Source organism: Heloderma suspectum, chromosome 1 (assembly GCF_057233095.1).
Source record: "Heloderma suspectum isolate Gila_16-S chromosome 1, 16-S_ref, whole genome shotgun sequence".
Classification (NCBI taxonomy): Eukaryota; Metazoa; Chordata; class Lepidosauria; order Squamata; family Helodermatidae; genus Heloderma; species Heloderma suspectum.
In genome coordinates this window covers 84427537-84451082 of record NC_139458.1, presented here as the reverse complement: position 1 = coordinate 84451082, position 23546 = coordinate 84427537, and the positions used below count along the sequence as shown (strand labels likewise).

At 43.0% G+C, this 23546-nt stretch overlaps 1 protein-coding gene across 2 annotated transcripts in view; it reads right to left on the bottom strand.

Annotated features, from left to right (window-relative positions):
- The window catches only part of LOC146357542 (embryonic protein UVS.2-like), a 28003-nt gene extending 5548 nt beyond the window's left edge, over nucleotides 1-22455 (bottom strand). The window contains exons 1-10 of one of the 2 annotated variants that reach the window (XM_084827753.1): nucleotides 22301-22455; nucleotides 22138-22162; nucleotides 18227-18364; nucleotides 14754-14871; nucleotides 13210-13388; nucleotides 7737-7818; nucleotides 5346-5473; nucleotides 3165-3280; nucleotides 1401-1626; nucleotides 381-499 (exon numbers count right to left, since the gene is read on the bottom strand). In XM_084827753.1, the coding sequence (XP_084683879.1) occupies nucleotides 381-499; nucleotides 1401-1626; nucleotides 3165-3280; nucleotides 5346-5473; nucleotides 7737-7818; nucleotides 13210-13388; nucleotides 14754-14871; nucleotides 18227-18364; nucleotides 22138-22162; nucleotides 22301-22372 (1203 nt within the window). In that variant the 5' untranslated portion in view covers nucleotides 22373-22455. The remainder of the gene's footprint in view (nucleotides 1-380; nucleotides 500-1400; nucleotides 1627-3164; nucleotides 3281-5345; nucleotides 5474-7736; nucleotides 7819-13209; nucleotides 13389-14753; nucleotides 14872-18226; nucleotides 18365-22137; nucleotides 22163-22300) is intronic. The other variant, XM_084827764.1, reaches the window with a different exon arrangement.
- Nucleotides 22456-23546: the final 1091 nt, after the last annotated feature.

Genomic DNA, 23546 nt, shown 5'->3' with positions numbered 1-23546 from the left:
TGCTCCCTGCATGCCTTGTTTTAAAAGGGAAAATGCACCTTTTTTCTTCCCATTGCATGCCACCAAAATTCAGCTGTAATCCAGTGGTGTGGCAGCGATTTGGGACAGCAAAAAAGGGTAGGGGGAGCATGTGGGCTGCATGTTGCCCACCCCTGGTATATTGGATGCCAGATGTGTTCAATGACACTTTGAGAGTCATGGCTGCTCAATAATTATGAATGATGGGACTAATCTGCTCAGGATATTGTTGAGATTTGGGTCAGGGTCCAGTTTCACACTTGGATGACACTTGACATGTAGGAGAAGAGTTATGGACATTAGCCAATTAAAGTAATTAGGCAGCAAATCTTTAATGTCTCTTTCTGCTCCCAGCCCCTTACCCTGCTTCCTAATGGAGCACTGATAATCCACAGGCAGGCTTGGTTTGGGGGGTATCTTCTAGGGAAGTTTGGGGAAACGACTGCTCCAGAAGTATCAGTGAAAGTTCCCCCACATTTCACTGCGATGAGAAGAAAGAAAAGCTTCAGAGGAATAAAAGGAATATCACTGTGATAAAAAACAAACAAACAAACCTACAAATGAAGGAAGCCCTGCAATGGATGCTCTTCTGGGGCTGCCCAGAAGACTATCTCATTTCTGCTGAGAGAGTGGAGGCAGCAGTTCTCCCAAGCCAGCATGGTGTAATGGCTACAGCGTCGGGGTTGGATGTGGGAAACCCAAGTTCAAATCCTTCACTCAGCCATGAAGCTCACTGTGTGCTTTGAAGCTCTTTCTTAGCTTAACCTACCGCGCAGCATTGTTAAGAGGCTGCTGAACTCCTTGCAGGAAGGGCAGAATACAAATATAACAAGTACGTAAACTCCCTATTCTGTCTTGATAGAAACAAGACACCAGGAGAAGTGGGAAAGCAGAGAGCTCTAGCAAAGGTGGCTCTTGACACAGGAGAGCTCAACCAGTTCTGCGACTGGCCCAGCCTGGGCCACGTGATTGGTAGGTAGATGCAGTCTCAGGCAACACATCCCACTGGGACCCAAATGCAGATGTTGAGAAGTAGCAATAGGATGAGGGGAGCATTCCAGCCCTACGCTGCTATCCTTCCAATGAGCAATGGTGTTGAAATTTTGGCTACTTCGAACACAGCAGGACCTACTTTGGGGCATGCTTGAGATGCAAAGATGAGCACATAGTTAGAGGTCCATAGATTTTATGTGGATTTTGGAGGGATCTGATTGAAAACATTTGGATAATACAGGAACCTTGGAAGAATGACCTAAATTAACATACACTATGGATGCTTTTACAAAACTCTTCTACCATTGCTTAATTTTGTATGTATATGTTGCTTTCCACCCCAAACCCTGATAATTTCAGTGAGCAGTGAGACATGGAGCTTTTCATACCATGCGTATAGGAGGCTGAAAAGCCTGCTGCTGTGGTATCCTTATTGCTCACAAACTCCACAAGTGCTGTGCTCCCAGAAGCCACTACTGCAGGCAATTGCCCTACGCCACAAAACTTGTCAATGAGGACACGGGCATTTCTGCTGATACCATCATAAACTCGGATGTAGTCAGAGGCACAGTTTGGGGTGGGCTGGAGATCCAAAACATGAAACTTCAGAAAGACCTAAAGCAGAAAAAAGAAACATTTTAACTTGGATTGGCCTTGATTCTTATTAGTTGTGTGTCTTCCATTCTTACCTGGCCTTGAGCCAAAGGATGTCGCACATGAGACATTGGCCATAGGGATGCTGCTGAAAAAGAGGTCGTCATGATAACTGATCCCCATCCTGGCTGTAATGCGTAGAAGTGCTCTTTGCCACATGGAATTCATATCATGCTCCCATCTGTAGGTACCAGGATCATGGACTGGTGACATGGAGATGCTTAACATGATGGGTCCAATCTATATGACAAGTAATTCTATACTTTATAGTGCAATGGGGATCACTCACCATGTGGAAGCACTTTCCTGCCACATTATCGTGATAGATGTAATGTGTATTCTGGGCCAAATGTTCAAACATATGCATATGGGTGTACTGTTCTATAAAGAGCAGATTCCATTCTCTAAATGCCCTTCTCCACTTTTCCACTCTGCACTTCATCAAAATTCCTCACTCCATCTCAATTTCAGCTCATGCTCTGGTTGGCCACAAAGAATTCCATCCTTTTTGTTCATATTTACAGCGCATGCCCTTCACACAATGTTTTTGTACTGTCTCCTGATTTCTAGTGCATTAGTGGCCAGTCACACATAGGGCTGCGATAATAAAATTAATCCAGCTATTTTTTTTTTAATGAGTCATACCAACGGATGCTGAAATAACTGAACGAAGTGCCAGAACAGCAATATGCTGTTCACTGCAAAGGCTACATCAAAATTAACAGTAAATGCAATTAGTTCCTTGCACAGAATATGCAGAGCACAGCACTCTGTCAATAACGGTTGTCAGCAAGAGCGGATGTATCAGGTAATTCAAAACAGAAGCAACAAACATTAAAAGGGCAAATAAGAACATTGAAGGGTAGAAACCAATTTTGGAAAAGAAACCGTAATGCAAATCTGCTTGAAAAAGAAAAGTTTGCATTATCCTTATTTGATTTTGTTTTCAGTAGTCCCAATTAATGACACTCTCAGAATTAGATTCTAAAAAGGACTGGTATCAAAAGAACTCTGAGCACATCCCCAAACACATCCACATGCTCATTGGGGCTTCAGCTTCCTGTGGCTTACAAAATGTTGGCGGAGGTTGCCCTGTGTCTCTGTGTCTGGGTATGAGAAAGGGTGTGGTGTGATCCTGCCCTCTTTTGCTTTGATCATGCTTATGTTTTGCTTTGGCCCTGCCTACCGCTAGCATGTGGCTGCTGGAAGGTTAGCCATGAGTAAATGCGGCCCTCCAGGTGAAAAGTTCTCCCCGCTCTTGATTTACATAAAAAGGTTTCTTGTCTGTGCTCTTGCCTGGAGAGGTCACTTGAATCTAAGTCACCTGAACCTAACTGGAAGATTTGTGTTGTGTAAATTAGTTTCAGCGCATACTTAAAACATTTACAAGTAGCACGAAGAAAATGTTTTTCCATTACCTTTGGGTGCATTTGATGACATCTGGGTTCTACTGTATAATAGTGATACGTCAGCTCAAGACCTGGTTTGAACTTCCTTACCTTTTCTTGTGGGATTCGGATCAGCCATAGGCATGTGACATCACTGGGGTATGAATGTGGGTAACTGTCTGAGGAGAAATTTCCACTTGGACTACATAGCACAGTGCTACAATTGTCTAGAGAACAGAACAAAATAGGGGTGAGGAAGAAGAGATATGCAAAGAGAAAATTCAGACACAACTTCCTCTGTTTATCTATGGCTTCCAAATTCATGAAAGATAAATTATTCATTAAATATATCACTGTTCAGCTGTTCTTTGTAAGGAAGAGAATGAAGCAACTAAAATCACTGGCACAAAAAAATACCTGTTTACAATATCCCCAACCCCATCCCAGGTAAATAGCTTATCAATTGCAATTCAGGATGCTTAGGTCAGTTAAAACCAACATATATATTTCTAGCAAAAAGCTGAACATTATGATGAGTGAGGTAGATATGGAAGGATAAGGATGTGGTATAGTGGTTAGAGCGTTGGACTGGGACTTAAGAAATCCAGGTTCAAGTCCCCTCTCAGCCATGAAGTCCACTGGATGTCTTTGGGCCAGTCCAATTTTATGGAATTTTTGGTTCCTTCCCCATCCCCTGGTTTTTGTATCACCTAGCCTGATGAAGAGTTCTGTAGAATTCAAAAGCCTGCATACTTTTGTGGCATTTTGTTTGGTCTTGATAAAGATGTTTCCCAACTGTGGATTTTGGCAAATATTGCAGAACACCAATAAGATGCCAGTGATCTCCTTCCACAGGAAACCAAACTTGGGTAAGCCTTGTGAACCTGCAACTTCTCACTGCTTGCAGAAGTGGGTGTATGCATAACCATACAAGTGTAAGATGGTACTGCAGGCTATGGTTGCCACCTCTCAAGAGTGGTTATGAAATGAGGCACTGGTCATTGTACAAAGACCCCATACAACTTACATGGGCCTGGAACATCTTTTCAAATTGGAAATGTATACTAACCCAGCCAGTGCAATAAACAATATGATCAGTATCATTTTAGGCCCTACCTGCATAAGTAGGGATGTGCATTTATGTGCACAGTAAAGTGTTTATTGTTTTTAAGGCATTGTTGTTGTTGTTCAGTCGTTAAGTTGTGCTTGACTCTTCGTGACCCCATGGACCATAGCACACCAGGCCTTCCTGTCCTCCGCTCTCTCCTGGAGCGCGCTCAAGTTCATATTCATTGCATCAGTGATGCTATCTAGCCATCTCATCCTCTGCAGTCCCCTTTTCCTTTTGCCTTCAATCTTTCCCAGCATCAGGGTCTTTTCCAGGGAGTTTTCTCTTTGCATTAGATGGCCAAAATATTGGAGCTTCAACTTCAGTATCTGTCCTTCCAATGAGCACTCAGGGTTGATTTCCTTTAGGATGGACTGATTTGACCTCCTTGCAGTCCAGGGGACTCGTAAGAGTCTTCTCCAGCACCACAGTTCAAAAGCATCAATTCTTCAGCGCTCAGCCTTCCTTATAGTCCAGCTCTCACAGCCATACGCTACTACTGGGAAAACCATAGCTTTGATTATACGAACCTTTGTCGGCAGGGTGATGTCTCTGCTTCTTACTATGCTGTCTAGGTTGGCCATAGCTTTCCTCCCAAGGAGCAAGCGTCTTTTAATTTCATGGCTACAGTCACCGTCTGTGGTGATCTTGGGGCCCAAGAAAATAACATCTGTCACTGCTTCCATTTCTTCCCCTTCTATATGCCAGGAAGTGATGGGGCCAGATGCCATGATCTTAGTTTTGTTAATGTTGCGTTTCAAACCAGCTTTTGCACTCTCCACTTTCACCCTCAACAAGAGGCTCTTTAGATCCTCTTTGCTTTCTGCCATGAGGGTGGTATGGTCTGCGTATCTGAGGTTGTTGATAATTCTCCCGGCAATCTTAATTCCGACCTGTGATTCATCCAACCCAGCATTTCTCATTATATAATCTGCATATAAGTTAAATAGGCAAGGCGACAATATACAGCCTTGTCGTACTCCTTTCCCAGTTTTGAACCAATCAGTTGTTCCATGCTTTTGGAAAAGAAAACATATTGACTGAGGAGTCAGGTAAGATCCAACTATCTCAGCAGTGCTATTTGGGATTAGCATTAGCTGAGCCAAAAGTTCTTTTTTGTTTTTGTTTTTAAACCCACACTGTATCACGTGGAAAATGAACCATGTAGCATTTTAACTACTCACTGCAGCTGTAGAGCTTGTTGATTTTTTTCACATCTAAGTTGCTCAGCCCTCCCCTCTGCCCAATTGGTACAGATGCATTTGGGACAGGGACAATGGTCGCTTTTCCAGCAATCTTAGAAAAATCATATCTGCAGGAAACAGGAACAGATGTGCTCATTAAACCCCATCCAGTAATTCCATTATCATGCAATATTTTAACTCATATCTGCATGGCACCCTGCATGGCACCCTGCTTTCCATCACCCTGGAAAACAATTAAAAGCACAGCAAGAAAAACAGCAAAAATGTCAGACAGCAGGTTGTCTGTATATAGGAGACAAATATGTGTTTAGCAACAGAAATGTACAAATGTGACAATGACAGATAACCATTTGTATCAAGACTGAAGTCTACTTCCTAATAAGAATGTGCAAATGCCCAATAATAATGTGCAAGGAGGTGACAAATCAGAGATCAACAATGATCAGTTATCCTTACAAACATTGTTTTGTATTTGATCAGAAACTGCTGGTTGTTGTTTCTGTTCTCTAGTTCGATGAGTCTTTTCTTAACTCAGGGCACTTTCTGAAGTGCATTTACAAAGTAGAATGTCTTCATTTTCTGTATGTGTTCCCGACTATGCATTACGATTGCACGTCCAAAGTGTTCATGTCCAGTAACACAGTTAAAGTTTTATTTTTGCAAGACATGGAGCTTTTTTTGAATGGCATGCTACCTTAAGCATGTTCCCAGAAACAGCATGCTACCAGGATGGAATTAGGCAGTTCAGATGTACACTTGTATGCACAGGGGTTTAAATGTACCCTCGATTACTATAATAAAATGCACACTGAGCATGAGGTATGTGTATTAAAGTAAAAATGTGGAGGAAGTCTTCCATCATATTGAAGTGGATAGAATCCGCTTGCTATCCCTTCAAACTTTTGTCACTAAATTAATTAACAATCTTCTTAATAGTGTCAGTACCACTCTAAGTCTCAACAGGGCAACAGAGAAGAGTGAGAGAGGATAAGTTGCTAAGCTTTCTCCAGAAGAAGGATCTCTCTCATACAAATATGGAGTGGACAGCGCAAGTAGTTGTTCTATTGGCATCCATTCATTGGCCTATCACTGCCTCTTGCAACAGGAATAGTCTGCTGATTTCAGCTCCTTGACCATTTCTAGTGGGACAGATGGAAAGGGCAACCATGGCTGGGATTGAAAGTATGGGTGTTGCCTGATGACAGCCACTGAGAGAGAGAGAGAGAGAGGGAGAGAGAGAAAGATCCTTCTTAATCCTTAGATTGCAGCTACACTTCCAAAGCCATTTGATCCCTATATGGTAGATCCTGCAGGGACATGTGCACACTTGTACATTGAGAGCATCTCTAGACCAGCCTAAAATCCACAATTAAAATGGGGCTTTCTGCTTCCATTTTAAATGCAGGATCATGACGGACCCCCTTTACACATGCTCCTTTCCCTCCTCCCCCCCCTTTTCTCCTTTATCTGAGTCTTCCATATGTTTCATTATACAGCTGCTAGATGGCACTGTGGTCTAGCTTCTCTTATTGTGGTGTTCTTCTTTTCATGAGGGCGGAACTCAAGCACTGTAATTTGACAGCTTGTTATCTCCGATCTTTTAAAAAATGGAATAAAGGTCATTTAGTGCAGGAGACGCCCTGGAGGTTGACAGCATCATCTAAAGGACCCTCAAACAAATCTCAATAGCAGGATAGAAGCTTCGAGTGAAGAAGCCCTGAGAGAGGCCTCTGGGTATACTAGCTGGCTGATCCAAGTACAGGGAAATATTGACACCAATATCTCCTGACAGCTGCTTGATACAGGTAGATACCAAATGCTGGTTGATATCAAATGCCTGATAGCTTCCCAGACTACACCTTAGAAGAAAATTCACAAGAGATATTAAATTCATAAATTACGAAACAGTTTTCAGAAGATTCATGGTCACCATACTTTCCCTCCACCTACTTTATACCCTTCCAGTTAAAGAACGAAAATATACAGAATGCCTATATTCATATGGTCCCAGAACGCCAGGCCTTATACTGATACAGACATTTATTCCTAGAGCTATGCATATTATATGACAGTGGCTGAAAAGGACTATCACTCGGTCTTTGCTTCTCAGCCAAAAGCCCCGTGGAGCTAGCATACCCACCCCCCCGAAGGATAATTGTGAAATGGGTTGTTGAGATTTGGAGCTTACAAACTTTGCAGAGAGATTACATTGCTCCAGAGAAGAGGATAGAGAAGAGATTATCAATAAACCTCATAGAAAATAGCTTCTAATTTTAAAAGATGGATCCTAATTTGAAAACAATTATGAATCATTTCCAAAATTATTAGCAATTCCATCTGAAAAGGAAGGTGACCCCTAACTCAACTTACGCGCCATAGTGCATCACTGAGCCATAGTCATATGGAAGATCCAGATTGCTGGAGTTCACTTTCTCAAAATTCCCCTGTTCTCCTGTAAAAAATGAGAGTAAATGCATCAGAAACTAATGAAGACATAAGAAGAGAAGAGCAGGGAAGACTAATTTTTATTGGCACTAGTCTTCTGAAAATAAAACAGTTGTGAATATAGCAACAGCTTATGCACATTTAGACAGAAAAAAAAGTCTTACAACTCCCAGTCCTACAACTCGGGGTTGTAGGACTTTTTTCTCTCTAAATATGTATAGGATTGTGCCCTTAATTGCCAAAGTGCTTGTGAATTTTCCAACTCACTTTGAGCTTTAAATTGCAAAAGGCAAGGTCCAAAGAAAGAAAGGCTATGGAAGGGCGTCACATTCACATAGTCAGACCTGTGTGTTCTGCGGGCAAGCAAAGGAGCTCCAGAAGCTAGAGGACTATGGGGAGGAGAGCAAGCTACATTTTGAATATTGATTTGAAATAACCATAACAAATAACAAACTCCTTGGCTGCAGATCTGTAGTTATCAGTAAGATACAGGTCTGAAGTTAGCAGTGGCATAGGAAGAGGTACAAGAAGATCCTAATGCCAGCATATAAGCATGTGCTTAAGGATAACATATAGGTGTTATTGCATTGCATGTAGTAAGTTAAAAGGCAAATATGAATATCTAAGCTCCAAGAAACATAGACTGGGTAGGCACAACATGCTAACCCACAGTCAGAGGTTGAGTGTGGGCTGTTGTTGAGCCTGTTATGGCCAATTGTAATAGACCAGAGGGAAGCCATATTGAGGCCCAGCGAAGGTTGGGCCTAGGTATCTTCACTGCAGAATTTTTGAATGTGTACATGACCACCCTCACCCTCTCTCTCCAAAACATGCAAGATCTACAAAGTTCTGAATAGCAGTTTGCCTAACCAGCAGAAGTTTCTATATGTGAATAAGCCAAATCGGGAACTTCCTGCATGTCACCATTCTCCAGACAGGCCAGCCAACGGTTTAAGAATTTGTGGTTAAACTAGACTTCCTTTTTGGTCAACAAGCATTCTGTGATCAGGTGGCTGTGTAATCAATTTCCTAATAAAATTTAGTGGCGTCTAGCATGCAGGGGGCAGTTTATTTCATTGTGCAGAGAGTGAACTCCCCACGCTGCAGCATTTTCTCTCTGTCAAATAAAGGTGTGTTGTACCTGAAAGTGTCTTTGATTGTTGGACCAGGACAAACGTGGTGTCTTGGTCTGGGGGTCCTGATCCTCTCAGGTCCCAGTCAAACCAGATTCATGGGTTGCCAAAGTGAGAAAATGTCACAAATGGATCAGGTTAACAGTTACACATAGGTGATAAGTGGATGCAGAAAGAAATGCAAAGATAGCTCACATGTCCCTTCAGCAGACCAGAGCAGTCTTCTGTCATCGCTGATTGTGTGCTGGGGTCCACACAGCACACAAGATGCCACCTCATGGACCAACAGATTTCTCCAGGCTGGTAGTGCACATTTTCCCCCTTGGAGTGAGACCAGAGAGCAAAACCAGCCTGCTGAATTTTATAGATGTCTCTCCTAAGCTTTACAGCCTGTCATGAGAAACATACCTTCTTTTCAGGAGAAGGGGGCGGGGCTGTCTTTCTCTTTTCACAGGAGAGAAGAACTACATCCTTATCTCAAAGAATGAGACTGCTCTGCAAAAGCCAAACAGTTGTGGCTGTACTTGCTTGGTACCAATTTTCTTGTGTGAGAAAGCCACTAGAAGGTGCCCATTACAGAGGCCTACTTGATTACTAAAATCTTCCTACTATGTTAGACTATACAGGTCTCTATACTTTACAAAACAGCATATAAGACACTATGTCAGTTCAAACCTGACCCTTCCCAGTTCTTCTGGTGTCAAACTCACTACATGTGGCTTAGCGTGTTGTCTGAACCCAGGATATTTACTGCAGGGCGGCTTGTTAACCATGCAGTATGGCTTATTTTTCTCGAAAAAGCCACCTTGAGAACCCATGGTTTGTTGTTGGTTTGTTCAGGGTGGTTAACAACCCTGACCCCACGGAAAATGTCCTGGGTTCAGACAACATGCTAACCCATGGTTCAACAAACAACCTATACTCAACCACTAAGTGTGGGTTAGCATGTTGTGTGAGCAGCCCCACTGTATTTTTCTGCTTTCTCAATAAGAATGAGAAAATGTATAACTAGAAATAAATATCTCACTAAAGATTTCTTATTAGTAATAACAAAAATAAAAACACAAAGATGGGAGGGGGGAATTTAATCTTAACTGAAACGTTTAAAGGGAAAGGGGAAAGAGGATGGTGCAGAATTTCAAAAAGGATCTGTCAGCCTGATGTTTGAGTTTGTTGAAACGTTACTGCTGTCTGCTGCAATTGCATTTTGGCAAGGGAAAGCCAAGCTGTGTGGGGCTTTCAAGGTAAGCACCAGCACTTTGAACAGAGCTCAGAAAAGGGAGGGGAAACAGAACACCTTCATGGGTCCACCACCACTGCAGAGCGGAATGGCTGCTTGAAGAACTGGGGTCCCCAGTGCTGCTTAGAAATGATCATGGCTTTGAAAACACTGTGACCCTGGTTTTCTCATTGACCTCTTCTGGACCCAGCCTTGCTGCAGAGACCAGGAAGACTTTCATCAGCACTGTACATGAGCTGACCTTTGAAGACATTCTGAAAGCTGCACTTGATACAGAACGTAGCTGCCTGCTGGCTGAAAGGGGGAGGCAGGACAGAATGTGTTTCACCAGTACAGTATTCTTTCAGGGCCAAACTAAACATTCTTGTAATTACACATAGTGAAGCTATAGTTTTTTTTTGTTTTTTACTCCTGTGTAGGTTTACATAGCTTCAAATCTTCAAATTTTCGAATCTTTGAAGATCATGCCTGAATTAGAAAAAAAAAATCACAGAGAAGCCATGATTCTTCGAAGATAACGCCTTAATTAAAAAACAAAAATACGAAGCAGGGGATAAAACTCATTTGAAGGGATAGAACAACCCCCTGCTCAATGCAGGAAGCCTGATTCCCAGGCGGTCGCCCATCCAACTCCTGACCAGGGCCAACCCTGCTTAGCTTCCGAGATCAGACAAGCATGCACACATCCAGCCCTTTGCTTGTTGCTGAGGGAACACTGAGTGCTGAGGAAGCTATGCGATCAGTAGCCGGAAGACAACATGGGGCCATCGGGAGCTGTGAGCGTGGTGGGCGTGGAATCAGCAGAAACAGGAACAGTTTCTGATTCTCCAGTGAGAGCCTCCATCTTTAAGAGCAGGAAAACAGCACAGCACTTGAGTGTGAACCGAGCTCGCGCATTCAATGAAGCACCGCGACGGGGAAAATGGGTGAGTGTGGATAATCACATTTTAATGCGAGAGCGTTTAACCTGAGAGGACACCAAATTCATTGTGATGGCGGGTGCAATATAGATCAGCCCAGAGAGAGAGAGAGATTGTAATGACAAGAGGGGGCAAGATTTAATACCCCTTCCTGGAGCACTATGGTCCCAGTCCAAATTGGAGCCACACACACTTGCACTGGAGTAAAGCTTAACTATGCATGATTACAAGAACATTTAGTTTGACCCTCAGATACACTGATGCAAGCAGTGGTTTCCCAGACTGAATTCAAAGCCCTGGATTTAACCTATAGAACAGGGTTAGGCAACCCAGTGTCCTCCAGATGCTTTGGACTACAATTCCCAGTCAGCAGCATAGCCAGTGGTAAGAGGTTATGGGAACTGCCATCGAAAATATCTGGAGGACACTAGGTTTCAATCCTACCCCTGTTCTATAGGTTAAAACCAGGGCTTTGAATTTGGCTTGAAAACTCACAACTAGGGCTCTTGAGAGCTATAGAACATCATTTTGCCTGTGCTCACACAGTACCTCTGGGAGTTTCTCCCCTTCCTATCCATTAACATCTGAAAAAATAATCTTGTTTAAGCTCCTTTTCTTGTGAGAAGTGAAACCTGGAGGATCCACAGCAGGGATTTCTTAGCTGTGGGCTCAGAACTCTGGAATGCATTGCCTAAAGGAATCCAACCCATTTCACCACAGGTATTTGGAAAAAAAGATGCAAAAACTGTTAATTTACACATAATTACTAAATGTCAAGGGTTAGTATATTATTAGACATCTCTATTTAATCTCCCTTTAAGGCTATTCCTTTAATGTAACAAAATGCCTTTATGTTATCTGCTGTTTGTTTTCTTTAGTGGTTTATTTTTAGAATTGTTTTAATGCATATGCTGTCCAGAGAAGCTCTCAGGGGCCATATTACACTGGTGGGCAGGGCTGAAAGCAAAAGGGACAGGGCCAAAGACCAGGGCAGGACTCAAAATATCCGCCAAATACCACCATGCAGTGGAGGCTGGTGGCTCCGACATCAGTGGGCTGGTGAATCTGCTTCGGGTTTCAGTCAGAGCCAGTCAGAACTCTGAAGGAGCTCTCCAAGGTGCGAAACCCGGAGCGGATTCACCATCCCACTGACATTGGAGCCACCAGCCTCCACTGCCACCATATATTAGGTTAAGGCTTTTACTGCCAGGAACTAAGTCTTAGGAGAGGTATTTCAACCTTTTATTCTTTATTTCTTTCTTTATTTAAAACATGTGCATCCCGCCCTATATCATTAGGATCTCAGGGGGCAGACAGATAAAATCAATTTAAACGGTGTAAAACAATAAATAATTTAAATAGCTAAAAAAACATATTACATCATTAAGATAGCTAATACCAATTTAAAATCTAAAATGATAATACAGTTAAAATAGTGTGCAAACTCAGGGAATCCAAAAAGCCCTCAAAGGCTTTGGTAAAAAGCCATGTTTTAACTTGGCGCCAAAATGAAACCAGCGTCTGCACCAATCAGGCCTCCAAGGGGAGGGCATTCCATAACCAGGGTGCCACAGCAGAGAAGGCCATCTCCCACGTCCCACCATAGCGTATGTCTCACACTGGTGGGACGCAGAGGAGGGCCCCTCCAACAAATCTTAATCCTTGGGCAGGCATATATAGGGGGAAGCACTCCCTCAAATATCGAGGTCCCAAGCCACTTAGGGCTTTAAATGTCATCACAAGAACCTTGAATTCTGACCAGAAATGTATTGGCAGCCAGCGCAATTCCTTTAAGGCTGGTGTTACGTGATCTTTATGTGATGTTCCAGTCAACAGTCTAGCTGCTACAATTTGCACTAGCAGCAACTTCCAAGTTGTCTTTTAGAGCGGGGCAGGGGTAGAGGTGGGCTGCACAAACATTAGGTGGCTGGGAAAAGGGGGTGGGTCCAGACTCCAGAGGAAGAAGCATGGCTTGCTATGGAATCCTGGAGAGCTGAATTGGGACCCAGGTCAGCTTGATTTAGCTCCTAGGCCTGAAATTTTGTGCCCCTGATCTACACCAAGCAAAATCTAAAATAGTTACTTGAGTGCTCATGGATGCATACCTGCTGCAACATTCTCCAAGTTGATTTTAACATACACATCTCGGTCACTCCGGGCCTGTTCGTGTAGGAAACCCAGTGCATGGTTGAGCTCATGCTGAATTAATCCTTTATATATGCAGCCATTTTTTGCCAAGCCCAATCGCTGTGGGCCTCCAATCTTCCCAAAGTAAGACCAGCATCTGAGAACATAGAAAGCAAAGAGCAGTGTCATCACATAAAGTATATATGCCATGTTCTTTAGAAGTCACCAAACACAGCTTTGTAACATGAATTTAACTGAAAAGAATTGCAAATACATGATTAATAGTGCGATCCAATGCATGTTTACTCAGAAATAACTTCCACTGTATTCAGTAGGGTATACTTCCAAGTTAGCATGTGTAGGATTGTAGCCTAAATTGCCTTGGTGGCTGAGTGAAACAAGGCCTTTGGTTTAATGAAATAAAACACACCAAAAGGACAGTGCAACACAAAGCAGAAACAAGAAGAAATTCAACAGGTGCAGGAGGTAAGGTTGTTAATCCAAGTAATATAAATCCCAGTGTGTATTGAGCAACAAACTGTTTATCAACACCATGTAAAAACAGAAAAAGAAAAGTGAAATGTCTACTGCAGTTTCATATGGGAGTAACTCCAAAAGGAGCTACTGACTCCTAAATGGTTCCTGACCAGCCTGTTCAGCATTTTGTTCATTTGTTTGTAATATTGTAAGTCTCTGAAACATTGAGATATCAGAATGAAATCTGGTGGACACATTCAGGGCACCATTCTTAGTTTCAAGTTTCAATATCAGCTTCAATACACATTTTCAAAGTGGGGAGTAAAGTGAAAATATATATGGTAATACCATATCTGCCTGGAAGACTGAGATATTAAAATGAAAGCTGGTATGCACATTCAGAACACTGTTCTATGTTTCAAGCTTGAACTCTAGCTTGACCTCACATCTGAAATGTGATATAAACATTGACTCTCCAATTGAAATTTGACCACTTCTATGATTCCTGCACCCTTTTGAGGGGGGGGGGATGTAAAATAGATTGCAATACTGTGATCTCTGAAGTTTGCCATCTCAAACACTGTGCTAGTTCAGGGGGCAAAATCCCAAACTGATCAAGAACAATTTCTGATAATAAATAGATTTAAAAAGACATTGATCTTGAGATCTACGTCTTAGAATGCAAACATCACATGGGATCAGTTGTGCACATCTAATTCACAGCAAAGATGAATGTTCAGTGAAACTCTAGAAGCCGGTTTAAGAGGACAGCTTATCTTTGCTACAAAATATAGAGAGCTTATCCCACATAATATGCTCACATCTTATGTTAAGAGACTTTGCATTACTAAACCTAATGTCAGAAAACCTAATGTCAGAAGCGATACTATACTGGAGCAAAGTTTGCCATTTATTCTAGTAGGGTCAGGGTTTCAAACACCTATAAGTATCCAGTTTGCGGGGTCTGTAAAAACGGATGTCAGTAGGAGCCTATTTCTAAGCATTAGTAGCATTCTCAGATATCATGAGGAGAGACGAAGCTTACTTATCTCCAGGGATAATATTTATGTAGTCATGTTCTGTTGTGCGACTGATAAAACGAACACAGGTCAGCGTGACAATCTCTTGCATGGCTTCGGCTATTACAAGCCTCTGCTCCACGGCTAAAAAGAAATGTTACAAGGGAGGTGATGGAATACATTGAAATATCCTGTATCCTGTGCATTAAGTTCAAAGAGAAGAATATTTATCAACACGGAGAAAGCCCCTGCATTTCTGGAATTACCATTGGGAGGGCTTCTGCCCTGAAAGGCAGCCAAAACATTTTTCAAAATAAAAAAATAAAATATAGAACAGAGCTCCTGTCCTGACAAACTCTGTATGTGTGTGGTGAAAGTTGCTTTAATACAGTTATTTGTTTGTTTTAAAAATCACCCACCACTCAGACTATAGCTATGCTCCATTTATTGCATAACAGTGAAGCAGTGGCAAAGGTCCTAGTTGCAAGGACATTTAGAACACTGGAAACCAGCTGAGGATATCTGTGCTCTCTGCAGGGGAGGTTTTGAGAGCCACAACTTCACACCTGTTTGAGATGTGCATGTGAGTGTGGTTGGATGGATTCGCTATGTGTACGAATGGATGTGCATGTGGGTATGTGTTCAGAGGCAGGCCCGTTTCTGAGGGCCCTTGGGCAAGACACCCTCAGGGGCCCCCTCCCTCAGTGAGTCCCCCTTCTCATCAGCATTGTCACCAGCCGCTACTGCTCCTCATCCTCTCTCCCATCATTGCTGCCACCTGCTTGCTCGAGAGGCAGAGAGCCAGGGAGCAAAGAGACAGTGGCTGCTACTGCTCGTGCTTCTCACCACCATCATAACTGCCTGGGCCAGAGCAAGAGGCAGGCAAACAAGCAAGTTGCAATGGAGAAGTGGAGGAGCAAGTCCAGGGAGCTCTTGCCTGTGCAATATGGGCCCTCGGCAGATGTCCAACCATGCCTACTCTTGGGACAATGCCGTGTATGTGTGTGTGTGTGTGTGTGTGCGCGAGAGAGAGAGAGAGAATGAAGACTATGAATAGTTATTGTGACTGTGAATGGATGGGTGAAGGGTGTGTGAGAAAGAGATAGTGTGTGTGGGTGGTTCTGGCTGTATGTGTGAGAAAGTGCCAGAAAGAGTGTGGGGTAGCGATGATCTTAAATTAATATGATCACTACCAAGACCCTGTCTCTCACTCTTACTCTCACTCTCCCTAAAGGTGTTGGTGACTCTGGCCCCACCTACTGTACCAAGAGTTCTGGCCCTGCCCACAGATGGCATGCAGCCACTAAATCATCACCCCCAAGGGATGCTGACCCTGCTGGATCAAAGATTCCTTACCCCTGGCCTACACAGACCACTTTAGCACGTTAATATCTGTTTTAAGCTTGGGTATGTGCTGTTCGTTAGAGTATTTTTTTTATTTGAGCAAAGGTCCCCAGGTATAAAATACACACGGTGGCTTGGATATGTTATATACAATCCAACACCTTTGCTGTCCGCTTCATACATCTGATCAGGCATTGCTATCTCTTGCCTACGAAACTGGTCACAAGGAACTTGTTAGCTTTTAAGGTGCTGTCTGGCCCTTTGTTGTTTATCACAATTGATCTTAAATATTTCTAGCCCTCAGCTCCTTCTGAGGATGAGCTTTCTGGGCCTCATCTACATGGCACCCCTTTCACACACACCCCGTCACAACTGCACAGTAATGCAGCTTCGAGCTAGCATCCCCTGCGATGCACTCGCAATTTACTGTGGGCATCCCTAACAGACTTGCAGTGCCCCCTTTTTTCACCATTATACTTAAATGCACAGCTGTACAGTCCCATGAGTGTGGGGTCCAAGATGTCAGTGGCTGTTTTGTATTTTAGGGGTCCTGTTGTGTCTGTCCATCCCTTGTTAGGTAAAATGTGGGTGATCTGTGCGCCTTCATTTCCACGCCTTCTGCTTGTCAGTTCCCCAGCCCGACACTCTCGCGATGGTTCACACTCACAAGTGTGAGTGGTATGTGCCTACCCATCTGTCAGAAATGGTGGCTGGAGCGAAGATGGCTCTCCCCCAAGACACCCCCCCCCAAGCCCTTGGGTATTGAGTCCAAAAGCAACTGTTGCGAAGATGCAAAGCTGCAAACATGTGAGAAAGTGTGATTAAATAACTGAAAACGCCTCTCTGTGCCTCCATAACTGTGCAGCTGCGAAGGGATGGGGGGAGTATAAGGGCGTCACAGAGCGACACAAGCACTACATACACCTACAACACACCCACTGCAAAATGCGAAGTCATTTTGGGGATGGGACAGATGGACCACAACTGTGGGGAAACACACAGCAAACCCCCAAAATCGCAGCAAAACACCACCTCAAAAATCTGAAGTTTCCAGGAGAAAACCACAGATGGCTGCGAAGTGGTAACTGCATCATCTATCCTGAGGGACCTCGACTTGCACCCACCCTGGAGTAAAAGGCTCATGTAGATGGGGCACTGGTGATGATTCTGAAGCCATCATCATCTGCTCAGGGGGTGTCATGGACCCTAAAAGGACTCATATAGAGTCAGTGGGAAAACTTTGCATAGATCACTTGGAGAAGAAGGAGAAAGAGAACAGAAGAACAGAAGGAGAAGGAGAAGTTGCCAATTCTCCAGATCTCAGAGAGGCAACTTAGACCTTGGGAAGGAATTTGACTCATCTGACCAATATAAAATAAATAAAGGAATAAACAAATATTAATTATGCCACCTCTTTAAACCCCTTGCAGCCTCGCTTGAGGGGCAGGGCTTTGGCAATCATCAAAACATGCTTGGGGTTATAAGTACTCCCTTGAACTTTGGACTGGATCAGCTGTCACTTGGGAGCTCCTGGGGTCTGCAGGATCTCAGTCTGACTGTAAGCTGCTCCCTACTCCAGTACCATGGTGTCTGCAATGATTGCCCTCTGATCACAAGCATAGAATCATAGAATAGTAGAGTTGGAAGAAGCCTACAAGGCCATCGAGTCCAGCCCCCTGCTCAGTGCAGGAATCCAAGTCAGATCTTCCCAGACCTTGCTCAGCAGGAACATGACTCCCGGCCAGGTTAAAATGAGGATGCTTATTCATTGCCATTTCTGGAAAACAGCTATCTGGTTTTATTTCTCTGTCATCCTTGTATCCCAGCCTTCCTCTCAAAGGAGCTCAGGGCAGCTAACAATTAAGCAACATTAAAACCAATCCTAAAAACACACATTAAATCACAGAGCAACCACATATAGAATAACATTAACCAGCAGCAGAATTAAATAACTATCGGCTACATTCACTGTGGTCTAAAAGCCAGCAAAAACAAGAACATTTTCACCGACACCTAAAAGCAAACAGAGTAGGGGCCAATGAAATCTTTGCAGGGAGCAAGTTCCATTACCAGGTTTTGCATGGTGAATTTTCATTATAAGGATGTACAGCATAAATGTACAAATTGTCCAGTGTGAAGTTTAGAAGTGACATACAGAATTCTGTAGAGATATTAACTGGAATGGTGACCGCTCCATTTTCTGCTCTGGGCCAATAGCAGCTCTGACTGCAACGCACGGCACTGCGCGGTGCTCTTCTATAGACAATATCATCCTGGTGCAAATCAGCTTCTCCTGCAAAGATAAAGTGGCAGTGGGAGAGAAGAGACTGAAAAATATCCATAGGTGTTGGGCAGTGAAATGGGTCTTCCCATGGGACTTCATTTTGGGCAACAGAACAATTAGGGTTACATCTTCCATTGACCTATTAAACATGGGTTGATTGATCTGATCAGAGATTGATACTCTGTGATCAATGGGATCTGAAACTCTGAATCAGATAAGTTATGCAATCATGAGAGCGTGGAATAAATATAGACAAACATTAACCCCAGGGATATGTCCACCCACTCTGAAAGGAGTTCAAGTTTTCAAAAAGCAAAGAATATGGGTCATTTCTCTTTTTCAGTTATAAACAGTTTTGCTAGATTTCTTGACTTTCTTAAGGAGAAATCTATCATCTTATATATGCAATTATGTTAAAATGTAACAAGAATGTTTCCATTCTTCCAAGATCAAAAGTTATGATCAAGAGGTTACAAGAGGGATAAATATAGGGATAAAAATCAGACCTTTGATGGCCTTTGAGAAATGAATGATATCAAGTAAGCACGATGACCTTCTTTCTATGCAATCCTTCAAGGGTTGTGAAATTAGAGATAGTAAAAGCAGAGAAAACTGAAAAAGGATTTAATGTGGTAATATCAGACTCCCAATGGCAATATGCCTGGAGAGAGGATCCAGGTTGTACACTGGATGTAGCATCTAAAGCAGGGGTGTGGATCCTCAGACCTGGGGGCCAAATCTGACCATCTGGGATCCCCCAGATGGCCATGCCCCACCCCCTTTCCCCCAACCACCAATCGTTCAATGGTTTCTCAGCTTTTGTGACCTTTCCCCTAAGCTAAAATGTTGTTGTTGTTGTTGTTGTCGTTGTCATCATCATCATCATCTCTATACCACCCAATAGCCAAAACTCTCTGGGTGGTTCATAACAATTCACAAGATAAAATACAGCATAAAGTTTAAATATACAAAATCTAAAAAAATTTTTAAACAGCTAAAAACAATTTCAATAAAATGCTGGACCTGTTCAAGACAGCTGACATAAATGCCCCATCATATGCCATTAAATGCCTGGGAGAAGAGGACAGTCTTAACCTGGCACCACAAAGATGACAGTGTTGGTGCCAGGCAGGCCTCAGTGGGAGATCATTTCATAATCGGAGGGGGGGGGCACTACTGAACAGCCCCTCTCCCTTGTTTCCACCTTCTGAACCTCGCTTGGAGTTGGCACTCAGAGGAAGGCCTCAGATGTTGATCATAGTGTCTGGGTAGGTTCAGGTCGGGAGAGGCACTGTGGCAGGTATTGCAGTCCTGAGGTGTTTAAAATGCTGAAATGCTTCTCCTAAGGCCTAGTTACTGTCAGTAAGAGCTTTAAGCTAAAATATGCCAGTATTTGTGGCCCTGCCACTTTGCCTGAGGTCCCACCCCTTTTGCCTTCGGCCCCACCGACCACTGGAATGTGGCTCCTGAGAGCTTGTCGGAAATAGAATTTGGCACTCAGGTTGAAAGAGGTTCTGCACCCATGATCTAAAGAGAAAATTACAAGTTATACAGGCAGTATTTACCCCAGCTAGACTCTCACAAATGTATAGGAATGTCTCTGATCTGAGTTATGTTGGAGATCTGGTGTTCCAAAAGATTCGTTCTCCCATTTTTAGTGGGATTGCAGTCTGGTAAAAGATTATTGAAAGCATATACAAGTCCCAATAAAAGACACAATAGGCTCTTAAATATCATCAGACACTCTCATAATTTTGCTGGGATGTCTGCAAGGATCTGTAAAGAAAGAACACAGGACTATGGTGTGCGATATGTTAACTGGAGCTTCCATATTTCTAGCAAAGATGTGGCATATGAAACAGATTCCAGTCCTCAAAGCCTGGGAAAGGAATATGCTGATGAATAAATTATAAAAGACTTTGGGAAGGGAAAATATTGGCAAGAGACTTTTAACAAGGGAATGAACTTGATTCATTCAATGCTGGAAATGGTATCAGACTAGACCATGAAAAACAGATCTTTTTGATGTACTAGTTATGGCATAAAATTTGGATATTTCAGTTTTGCCTTTTGTAATAGTCATAACTGTACTATTGTTTGGTTTATATGCATAGAATCATAAAATAGTAGGGTTGGAAGGGGCCTACAAGGCCATGTTACTATATAGGATTTTATAGTTTGAATTCTATCTATCTATCTATCTATCTATCTATCTATCTATCTATCTATCTGAACTCTTTAATATAAAAGACACACACGCACATATCTCTATATACATGTGTATGTGTGTGTGATTGTATTTGTGTATGTGTGTGTGTGTATGTGTGTGTGTGTATATATATATAATTTCATGGGCAGAAATGTGTCTCCCCATCTGTCAGAGGACAAGAGAGGGACCGAGAGACAGCTAGATGCTGTTGTGGTTTGAATTTAAATAGAGATAGAGGGCAATATTCAATGCTGCTACTGGGCTTCCGCTCATTCCATTTCACCAGTGGGACCTACCGCTACTACAATGGGGAGTTAGTGCTGCCTACAGTAAGCCTGGAAAGGCTCATTTGCAGATCAGGACAGATCAATGGAGGTCCTTTCTGCAAGCTCCACTGACCTGCCCTGTTCCGGAAACAAGTGTTTCCACTCCTTTCCAGTTGCTTTAAGGAGCGCTAACTCCCCAGTGCGCTAGTGGTTGGGTCCTGCTGGTGTGCAGGCAGCATAGGATACTGCCCAAAGAGTTGTTGTTGTTGTTGTTGTTCAGTCGTTAAGTTGTGTCCAACTCTTCATGACCCCATGGACCACAGCACGCCAGGCCTTCCTGTCCTCCACCCAAAGAGTACTGTTCAACTATGTTGTGCTTGTATGTATATAAATAATCACAGCAGATAAAGGCTCTACCTTTAAAGGCATCCTAGAAATAATTTAAAATAAATTAAAATATTACAAAAACACCTTAAATTCCCAATGTTCTGTTGTTCATATGGAACCAAATCCTGTAGCACTGTCCTGCATGTCTCACTACTTGGGGAAGTAAGGCATGCTTAACAATATCCACTACTAGGTCAGGAAAGTGTTTGGGGCTGAATGTTACCAGGCTCTCTTTTAAAATGTGATTCAAAGGGCTACACTTCAGGCCAAGTTTACTAGAACTTCATAAAAAATACTATGAGAATTCTTCTATTATTACATTATTTCCTTAGCATACCAGCTATATGCATCAAGATTCCAGTGGTGAGTGGGGCTGAAGGCAAAAGGAGGCAGGATCAAAACACAGAAAAACACCAGCAAACCCTAGCTTATTGCCAGTAGCTAAGTGTTAGGCGCAGCATTTTACCCTTTTAGAATAGGGGGAAAAAAATTGCCAGGACACCACTGAATGATTGGCAATCAGAGGTCCAGGCAAAGGGGGCATGATCATCTGGGGAACCCAGAAGGCCAGATTGGGACTGATGCACACGACTGACAGTTATCCTTTCAGTTACAACCAGTGGAGGCTGCTGGCTCCAATTCCAGCAGGGCTGTGAATACATTCCGGATTTCAGTCAGAATGAGCCAGAAGTCTAAAGGAGCTATCCAAGGTGCTGAAACTATTTTGGGGGGTTCTGGCTGGTTCTGACTGATCCCCGGAAAGGATACACAGCCTCACCAAAATCGGAATCACCAGCCTCCATTGGTCACAACAGCATAAAACAGAAGCAACCTGCTATAGTTTGGGGAGCGTGCAGGTATGGCATTAGCACAGAACTGAGAACTTAACATCGCATAAAACAGTTATAAATCAAGCTCACCTGTGTCATTGCTTTCCTGGATTCCCTGCAAAAGAATCAGCGCCTTGTTAGTGTGTAATAAAGAGAAATAATAATTAAAATGTGCAATTACAACACGCATGCAGAAAGTCAGTTCTTCAAGAGAGAAATCTATGTAGCATCTTTACTTGGACCAAAGACACACCTGGATAGGTTTGCCTAGTGTACGCCTGTGAAAGGACAGGAACAAAGTGGTTGACAGTGCTAGAAGATTCATCTCTGGGTTTCTTCACGGGTTCTTGTAGGTTCTCAGAAGCTCCGCTTGTTCAGCCTTAGTGAACATATTTGCTACTTGAATGACTTTTTTTGATGAAAAGTGCTGGCTTTAATCTGTGTAGAACAGCTAGATAACAAGATGTGTGTGGGTTTTGTTTTTTTTTTCTTTTTACAGAAACAAACAAGCTGCGAGAATTCCCAACAGAGCTGGCCGAGTCTCATTTCACGCTACTTTTATCATTAGAAAACCAAGGAAATGTTGCAATATGAGCAGAGCTAACTGTTGGGTGACTGGAAATGAACTCTGAGAGAAATCTAAACATCAGTGGGGATTTTTAAAAAATGCTTTGAGTATTAGGATCATGAGCCTACTCACTGGGCATGTGTGCACAGCAGTTTGCTTGTACTCCTGTCTTAGGAGGACAAGGCAATTGCCCCCTTTCCCTTGGATGCCCATTTGCTGACACCGGGAAGCTGTCTTGTCCACAGCTTACTAAGGCTTATAATGGGTCTGTTAGTCACTTTTACATGCAGGAGGAAGGACAGTGGAGGCTGGTGGCTCCGATGTCAATGGGGTGGTGCATCTGCTCTGTGTTTCAGTCAGAACCAAACAGAACTCTAAAGGAGTTCTATATAGCTCCTTTAGAATTCTGACTAGTTCTGACTGAAGCCTGGAGTGGATTTACTATCCCACTGACATAAGAGCCACCAGCCTCCACTGCAGGAGGATGAAGGCTTGTAGAAGAACACAAGAGCTGTATCCACTGAAAAGCATTGTGTTGGACCCAGAGGTAATACGAGATTATATGGAAGCTGCCTGACAAGAGATGCGTGTAAGTTATAGCTTTGCAGTGACCAAGTGATGAACATGCATGTGCGAACACCTGTTAAGTGGGAGCCAGTGTAGTATATTGGTTAGCAAGTGTTGGACTGGGACTTCAAGTCCCAACTCTGTCATGAAGCTCATGGGGTGACTTTGGGCCAGTCATGGACTCTCAGCCTAAGCTACCTCACACGATTGTTGTGAGGAGAAAATGGAAAGGAGGACCATGTAAACCGCTTTGGGTTCCTTGCAGGAGGGAACAAGGTGGGATAGAAGTGTAATAAATAAATAATTAAATAAAACTAAATAAATGTGATCACTTCCAGAGCCAAATTGCAGCCTCAGAGCAGTC